This window comes from Rattus norvegicus, chromosome 13 (genome assembly GCF_021556685.1).
Source record: "Rattus norvegicus strain SHRSP/BbbUtx chromosome 13, alternate assembly SHRSP_T2T, whole genome shotgun sequence".
Lineage (NCBI taxonomy): Eukaryota > Metazoa > Chordata > Mammalia > Rodentia > Muridae > Rattus > Rattus norvegicus.
In genome coordinates this window covers 99,452,170-99,460,799 of record NC_141546.1, presented here as the reverse complement: position 1 = coordinate 99,460,799, position 8,630 = coordinate 99,452,170, and the positions used below count along the sequence as shown (strand labels likewise).

Sequence of the window (8,630 nt, the reverse complement as noted above, 5' to 3'; positions counted from 1 at the left end):
CACACACACACGGTGCGCATAAATGCGTGCAGGCAAAGACTCATACACATAAGTAAATTAAAAACTTTTACAAGACGCATACATCAGTTTTTGTAATTACATTGTAACGGTGTAATAATTGACATAAATAAGGCCAGATACAATCTCTCTCCTGATTATAGCTTAGCCACTGAGATGCAGAGTCCAAGGGCACTCTGGGTAGTATGCCTCTTTCGTGAGCTCACTGGATCTTTATAGTGAGAACTATGGAATTGTGATTCCTTTGAAAAACAAATAGCTTTTGCTTTAATCCCAGGTGTGGGGATATGGAGCTGTTTCAGACTGTCCAAAGCAACTGATTATGATTTGCTTCCCGCCTTAGCAGAGGTGTGGTTTTGCCAGCTGCAGATAATTTCTGTGATTAGGTGACGTTTGTAATTCTGGGAACTTTTCTGAGAGTATATAAATGAGAATGCCCCAAGAGTTGGGGCAGGGGCAGCATAGTTGTGCTCAAAGAAGAAATAAGATTCAGGACTCTCTGTTTTTCTCCCCTCTGTTAGCTCCCCTCTTTTGTCTAAGCTCCACATCCACAGTTACCTGGCAATAGCCAGGTATGCCTGGAACTATAAAAGGGGCTGCTTGCCCCTCCTCTCTTTTGCTCTTGCTCTCTTGTTCTTTTTTGCTCTCACCCTCTTCCCCCTTTGTCCCTTCTCTCCCCATTCCCCTCCCCTCTTCTCTCCACATGCTCATGATCGGCCTCTACTCTTCTATTTCTCTACTTCTCCCTCTCCTTCTCTACCCTACTACTCTAACTCCCCTCCCCACACCCTGAATAAACTCTATTCTATACTATATACCATAGTGTGGCTGGTCCCTCAGTGGGGAGGGATGTCTCAGCATCGGCCCGCTGAGGCACCCTCTTTCCTCAGACCGCCATAGAGCACATCTCCCCTCTCCTTATCCTTTTACAAACACATTGGTGCTGAAACCCGGGATGTATCCTCTCTTTATCTTTTTATAAACACATCATCTTCTATCCTTGTTTTTCTCCTACCTAGCCATGGGGGGTGAAACTGGGAGAATAAAGCATGGGAAAAGAAGAACCCACAAAGTAGCTAAGACAAGCTACATATCTTCTCATAGGACTTCCCAGAAAACAGCCAGTTGATAGAATGCAGCTAGTTCTGAAGAGTTTGAGGGTGGGGTTTTCATCCTGCTGCTGTGAGTTGACAGCTGTCAGTCAGGCTCCGGGACAGGAAAGTGCAGTTCAGAGAAGAACGGCATTCTAAATGTTGTCATTCACTACAGAGCTGGGGAGATGGTGGTACAAACACGGGAATTCACAAAACACTTAAATACCGTGTATAATTCCAGGTGCGTAAGTCCCGCCTCCCCCGAGCCAGGTGCTTTGAGAGACTAACCAGATGGACCAGCTCTTCGTTTCACTGAGAGACTGTAACTCCTTGAATGAGGTGGAAGAAGTATGGACGATTATTCCCACCGTCAGTCTAGGACTTCATAGGCGCGCACACACACGCGCGCGCGCCCACACATGCAAATATGCACACATACACATGCACACCATACAAATGCATGGAAATGAGAAGGCATCACACACTGTATACTACCTCCGGCAGTACACTTTTTCACCAAGATTTGTTACCGAACTTCGTGTTTGTTCTAACCTATTACACGACACTGTGTCATCCTGACTCACAAAGTTGAGCATATTTTTGCATTCGTTGGCTATATTCTTTACGGTTTGCCTGTGTTTACCTTTTGTCACCTTTTATACATTTTTGTTAAAGTGTACCATAGGAATGGCAATATTACAGTTGTTAACCTGTGTACCTCTGGCTGTCCTGTGGAACTATCCTTGAACTCGGAGATCCGACTAGTTCTGCCATCCAAGTGCTGAGAAACCCCTGCTTTACCACTGAACTTTAACTTTGGTACTTATGATTTTGACCCTGGACAAGCTAATTAAATGTATATGATTGGGAAAAGTTGACTGACAGTGTCCCCACCACCACTCACCCAAACGCACGCACCCACAAACACCTTTCTTTATTCCTGCAAGACCTTGGGGAAGGTATGTAGAGTTACAGACTTCCAACCCGGAAGACCTCGCCCTTGCCCGCGCCCCGCCCCTTCCGCCCCCGAGCGCGTGCGCAGTTCCTCGCCGCCCAGATCTTCAAGGGGTCCCTACATTTATATCCCGGACAGCAGCCGCGGGCCTTGTGCGGAGGGTCCGCCCGGTCCTCCACCATGCTTTGGGGGCTGCACCCTCACGGACCCGGAACGGCGGCGCTCACCGCGGCTGGGAGCTTATGGGGGCCAGCCCGTTTTCCCAGCCGCCTGGGGTGTCTGGGGATGACGAGGAGGCTCGTGGTACGCTCCGTAGCCGGAGCGGACAGCCCCCAAAGCAGCCCGAAAAGCGGCAGATACCGCGACACTGTGCTGCTGCCGCAGACCAACTTCCCGATGAAGCTGCTGGGCCACCAGCAGTCCGACATGGAGCTGGAGATCCAGCAGGTACCGGACGCGGCCACCCGAGCAGGGCGGGGTGGGCCAGCTCTGCATGAGCCTTCCAGGCCTCTGGGATTCCCAGCGGGCTCCAAGGGGGCGGGTTCCAAAGCAAAGCCCCACGCGGCACAGAGCACCTTCCGACTTCCTCCAAGTTGTCTTTGCACACTTTTCCAGTCTCTTGTCAGAAAGTAGCCAACGTGAGCATGTATAAATAAAAATTCTAGTGTGGGCTGGAGAGGTAGCTCAGCGCTTAAGAGCGCTTACCGCCCTTGCAGAGGATCGGCGTTCAGTTCCCAGCACATAAGTCTGGCAGTTCACAACCACCTGTAACTCCGACCTCAGGAGATCTGGTGCCTCTGACCTCTGCAGGCACCTGCCCTCGCATGTACCACACACAAATAATAAAACATAAAAGCCAAACTTTAAAAATAATAAAAGGGGGAGTTGGGGATTTAGCTCAGTGGTAGAGCGCTTGCCTACCAAGGGCAAGATCCTGGGTTCGGTCCCCAGCTTGGAAAAAAAGAAAAGAAAAAAAAATAATAAAAGGGGAGGGAGGATGGGATAGGGGATTTATGGACGGGGAAACCGGGAAAGGGAATAACATTTGAAATGTAAATTTAAAAAACCCAGTTAAAAAGTAAAAGTATTAGCAAAGAAGGGAAGTTGAGCCCCACCTTAGACACACATTTAGGTTTTTCAGTGGCATCATTCCTTTGAAGGACAAAGTAGCTGCTCTTTTTGGGTCCCCTGTGTAGTCTGTATCTGTCACCTATAGCATACTGAATTTTCTTACCGCTGAGCTTCTCCTGTTAGTGTCCGTACACTAGAGTATTTAAAATATTCCTGATAATCAGGAATACTGCTTAAGTGAATAGTGTTAGCCTGAATATTCTTTGGTTTTAGGGAAGTATTGGGGCCAAAGAATAGCCAGAATAAATTACCAGTATATTTTCGGTGGTCGAGTCGTCTGGGAAGAGACTTTCAGCAGGGCTGGATTGAGATAGTGAATACTGAGAGAATTTAGAGCCCCCACGCCACATAAAAGTTTACACTTTAAAGTGTTGTTGGGGAATTTGAGGACTTCTGAAAGTGTTAAGAGAATTCTAGTTCACTCCAGAGAGTTTTCCAGTTATATTTCTGGGCCGAATGGATTGGAGTGGGATAAGTGGTAACCAAGAATTGATAAGAGTCTACAGCATGTATTTATGTGTTATGTAAACATTAGCTTTTTTTTTTTTTTAAACAGAAATGTGGCTTTTCAGAGCTTTATTCCTGGCAAAGAGAAAGAAAAGTAAAGACGGAATTTTGCCTTCACGATGGCCCTCCCTATGCAAATGGTGACCCTCATGTTGGGCATGCCTTAAACAAGGTAATTATAATTTAGGTTATAAAACTCAGAAGTAAATACTCTGCAAAGAAGCATATGTTGTACATGTATGTTAATCATGTAAACTTACATTGGCATATGTAAATACATGAATTATTAGTGAGTTTATGTAGTCACTGGTGCTTGGGAATCAAACCCAGGGCCTTGTTTGAGCTAGGTAAGTACTCTAACGGTGAACTGCATTCCGGATATCTTGTGTGTGTGATGGGGTCTGTGGATGGAACCCAGGATGGAACACGGGGGAGATGAGCTCCTACTCCTGCATCTCTGTGTCTGCAGCTCTCACTAAATACATTAGGAGCTGTACACAGTTTTGATACTGCACGAACACTAACACTGCTGGAGTTTCCTGTCAGCTTTTTGTTTCTTTACACTTTAATTCCATCGTATTTGATGCTTCCTGTGTATGTGTCAGACATTCTTCTGTATTCTGAGTAGTGAATAATAAAGTCGTATTCCTTCCTTCCTCTCTACTTGGGAAGACGAATGGGTAAACCATGTAATGTGCTGGGTAGTGATGACAGCTGTGGGGGAAGCAGCACTGGGAAGAGGAGAGCAAGCATCCTGGCGAAGCCTTTCCAACAGAGGCTTAGTTTATGTGTACGGGTGCCTAGCCTGTGCGTGTGCTTGCGTGTTCCATGCCTGAGGAGGCCAGAAGAAAGTTTGCAGATGTGCTGTAACTGGAGCTCAAGACGGTCGTGAGCTCCCACAGGTGCCTAGTGCTCTAACTTCTGAGCCATCTCTCCAGCCCTGCCGCTATACTTTTAATAATTACCGTGTTAAGAGAGACAGAGTCATGGACGCTTCAGAGAACGTTCTTTTGCAACACTTAGGCCCGAGTTTCTATAAGCCGACAGGGAAGATGGTGGGAGGGTTAGTCTTTGGAGGAGAGGAGTTTAAAGATGGATTTATTTCACACATGTGAGTTCACTGTGGCTCTCTTCAGATGCACCAGAAGAGGGCATCGGATCCCGTTACAGATGGTTGTGAGCCACCATGTAACCCATTGCTGGGAGTTGAACTCAGGACCTCTGGAAGAGCAGTCCGTGTTGTTAACCACTGAGCCATCTCTCCAGCCCCCCGTAGCAGTTTTATATGTGTATATATACTTATGTATTTGTATGCACACACACACATACTCACAGACTGTTTCCCCCTTATCCTTATTGGGATTTAACCCTGGGGCTTGTGCGTGCTAGAGAAGCGCTCTGCTGCTGAGCCATGTGCAGAGGCCTCTTTATTTTTTTTTTTTTTTGTTTTGAAACAAAGTCTCAGTTGTCCAGGCTGGCCTCCATGTGGCTGTAGTGCAGGCAGGCCTTGAACTTGGGATCCTTCTACTTTAGCTCATGTGCTGTATAGACGCTGGGGTTGATTACAGACCCACATTCTCAGGCCCGGCTGATAGTGCTTTTTTTTTAAGTCTCCCCCCCTGCTCCTTTCTAAAGTGGTGTAAGCAGGGTGATTCAGGTGTAGACGTGCTTGCCGCTGACTGGGGGCCTTCTCAGTGCAAAGCAGTGAGCATGGGGTTCTGTGCTCCGGGAGCAGTGTTGTTCTGCAGGTCTGAGCATCGCTTTACCTATGTTAATTCTTCCTTAAGCATGATAAAGATTTCTAACTGACTTATTTATAGTCTAGAATTTAGAAAGTGAGAAGTGTTTCTGTAAAAGGTGGAATGGAAGCTGGCACGGTGGCCTTTAATCCCAGCACTCGAGAAGCAGAGGCAGGTGGATCTCTTGAGTTAGAGACCAGCATGGCCGAGACTGTTATACAGAAAAAACAAAAACAACCAAAAAAAGTAGAGTGGGCCGAGACTTTCCCCCAGCTTGACAAATGATGGACTTTGAGGCATAAAGATTTTCACATATAATTCTCTTGTTTGACTCCCCCTCCCGCTTGATAGCATTAATATGAAATTCAAATATTTGTTATTTTTGTGTGAATGTTGCATGTTAATTAGTAGATTTATTTATACAAATACTTTAAAACCAAACTTTATGCTTTAAAATAGCATTTGTCGAAAGACTGAGGCCCTGAGCTGTGTGCTTTCTGCTGGTGACTGTGCTTTCATCCCTGCAGATTTTGAAAGACATTGTCAATCGATTCCATATGATGAGAGGTTCCAAGGTACACTTTGTGCCTGGCTGGGATTGCCATGGCTTGCCCATTGAAACAAAAGTGTTATCAGAGCTCGGGGTAAACACCCAGACTCTTTCAGCCATGGAGATCAGGGAGAAAGGTAAGCTCTTCCCGTTCTCACTTTAAAATGTCATTGAGTGGTCAGCCTTCCTGTCAGACCAGGCTCTGCCAGAGGGACTCTGGTCTATAGTGAGACATGTTGGATGATTCTTGTTTATCCCAGGTAGGCCTCACGGTCTTAATTCCATTCTCCTGCCTCAGCCTTCTGAATGGCAGCATCCTTGGCATGGGCCTCCACGTAATCCCAGATTTTTAAAAAATGACTTTTGTGAGACTTGGTCTTCGGCAGTTAGAGGGGAGTGTTGGAGGTTTCCTGGCTGTGCCTTCAGTTTCACATCTTCCAACCTCACCAGGTGGAACTTGATGCCTAAAATCAGTTCCAGAATACATGCGTCTTAAATCTGGCTATGGTAGTGCATGCCTGTAAATTCATTGTGAGAAGCCCAAGTTAGCAGTATCACGAGTCCACAGTCAGCTTGTGTTACAGTCCAAGACTGTCTCTAAGTAAAAACCAAACAGCCACGCAGAGTAAATATGAGGTGCATACTCTGAAAGATACTAAAGACAGTATATGATTCAGGTTTTTGTTGTTTTGTTTGTTTTTTGAGACAGGGTTTCTCTATGTAGCCTTGGCTGTCCTGAAACTCTCTTTGTAGACCAGGCTGGCCTTGAACTCAGAGATCTGCCTGCCTCTTCCTCGAGTGCTGGGATTAAACCCACGTACCACCACTGCCCATGGAAAATCCTGGGCTCCCACAGTCAGAGGATGAGTAATCCCTACAAAGTGTGGTAGAGGCCAGCACCAGCCTGGGTCAGCAGGGATTTTTCTAGTCTAATGGTGCATAGCACCTACACTTAGAGAAGCTCAGAGCAAATCATGTTTAAGACTACAAATGTCAGCCTGGTGGCTTATACTCCTAATCCTGTCACTTGGTACTCGAGGCAGGAGGATTGTTTTGAGTTTGAGGCCACTTTTTAGGGTATATAGTGAATTTAGGCCAGGCTGGGTTAAAGGGCGAGACCTTTCAAAAATAAGCAGTTTCTCAGGGGCGTTCTCCTTTTCCTCCCTCACCCTTTCCAGCCAGGTCGTTTGCTCAAGCAGCCATTGAAAAGCAGAAATCGGCGTTTGCCCGCTGGGGAGTGATGGCGGATTGGAGTAACTGCTATTACACATTCGATCCAAAGTATGAAGCCAAGCAGCTGAGAGTATTTCAGCAAATGTACGAGAAGGTAACGGAGTAGACCCCTCTTCCTAGCATGTTATGGTGCGCGTCTCAGAAACCTCCGTCTCAGCGTGGCCCTGGGTTCCTTTTGCTGTGATGAAAGCGGGAAAGGCGACCTGGGAAGAAAGGGGTTTCTGTGGCTTCCACGTCTCCTCAGTTTTATCATCGAGGGAGGTCAGGACAGAACTCAGGCAGGGCAGGAACTTTGTGTCCAGAGCTGAAGCAGAGGCCATGGAGGGGTGCTGCTTAGTGGTTGGTGCCCTGGGCCTGCTCAGCTTGTTTTTCCCACCTATGGGCCAGTCGGAAGGAGGCATGTTCCCAAGTTAGATTCCCTCTTCCTACATCTGTATAGGTTTGTATCGGGTTGACAAAACCCGATCAGCACAAATATCCTGTCTTTGCCTTTACAGGGCTTGGTTTATCGATCTTACAAACCAGTGTATTGGTCTCCCTCATCGAGGTATGCATTCCTTGTTAATTAAAAGGTTGAAGACATTGCGAAGCTTCCACATGCTTATGTGCGGTATCTTAAAATCCCAGGACGGCGCTGGCTGAAGCAGAGCTTGAGTACAACCCTGAGCATGTTAGTCGGTCGGTGTATGTGAGATTCCCTCTCCTGAAGCCTCCACCTACGCTGGAATCTCTCACAGGTCGGTTTGGCTGGAGCTGGGTCGTTGGACATGACGGGGCTACGGTGCTTGCTCATGCTCACAACCCTGTTTCCACAGGTGCCTCATCCCCTGTTAGCGCTTTAGTCTGGACCACCCAGCCTTGGACAGTTCCTGCCAATCAGGCTATATGCTACATGCCGGAGGCCAAGTACGTCCTGTGCCGTGTGTGTCAATCTGTCCATAAGTAGGATTCGTGTTAAATTTACTGCACTCTCACGACCGTGTTAAAGTGCGGCGCACTGTCATATAGTGCTGCTATGTGGCTTTCACTGCACTCCAGAGGAGGCGACCTTTGACGACTTTAGCTCCTTCTGAAAGGGAAACACATGTGAAGCTGGCACTTGTAAACTAATCTCTGACCTAGCAGTCCATCTTTGTAAAATGATGTCCCTCACTGTGCCTTGTCTCTTTCCGTCATGGGTGACTTGCCCTGAATGTCATCTTCAGGTACGCTGTTGTGAAATGTTCTGCTTCTGGAAACTTCTACATCCTGGCTGAAGATAAAATATCACCTGTTGCTTCTGCCTTGGAAACAACATTTGATGTTACTGCAACGTTTTCAGGTGAGGATGGGTAGACATTGTCCAACCGTCAGTCATTAAAATATTGGGTTGATTGGCATTTAATAGTTTCTTGGACATTACC

The 8,630-nt window shown here is 46.9% G+C and overlaps 1 protein-coding gene across 1 annotated transcript in view; it reads left to right on the top strand.

Annotated features, from left to right (window-relative positions):
* Window positions 1–2,150: 2,150 nt before the first annotated feature.
* Iars2 (isoleucyl-tRNA synthetase 2, mitochondrial) overlaps window positions 2,151–8,630 on the top strand; it is a 34,034-nt gene continuing 27,554 nt past the window's right edge. The window contains exons 1-8 of the mRNA NM_001398608.1: window positions 2,151–2,514; window positions 3,755–3,877; window positions 5,972–6,131; window positions 7,173–7,321; window positions 7,725–7,774; window positions 7,855–7,964; window positions 8,043–8,133; window positions 8,433–8,548. Coding sequence (NP_001385537.1) covers window positions 2,248–2,514; window positions 3,755–3,877; window positions 5,972–6,131; window positions 7,173–7,321; window positions 7,725–7,774; window positions 7,855–7,964; window positions 8,043–8,133; window positions 8,433–8,548 — 1,066 coding nt within the window. The 5' untranslated portion in view covers window positions 2,151–2,247. The remainder of the gene's footprint in view (window positions 2,515–3,754; window positions 3,878–5,971; window positions 6,132–7,172; window positions 7,322–7,724; window positions 7,775–7,854; window positions 7,965–8,042; window positions 8,134–8,432; window positions 8,549–8,630) is intronic.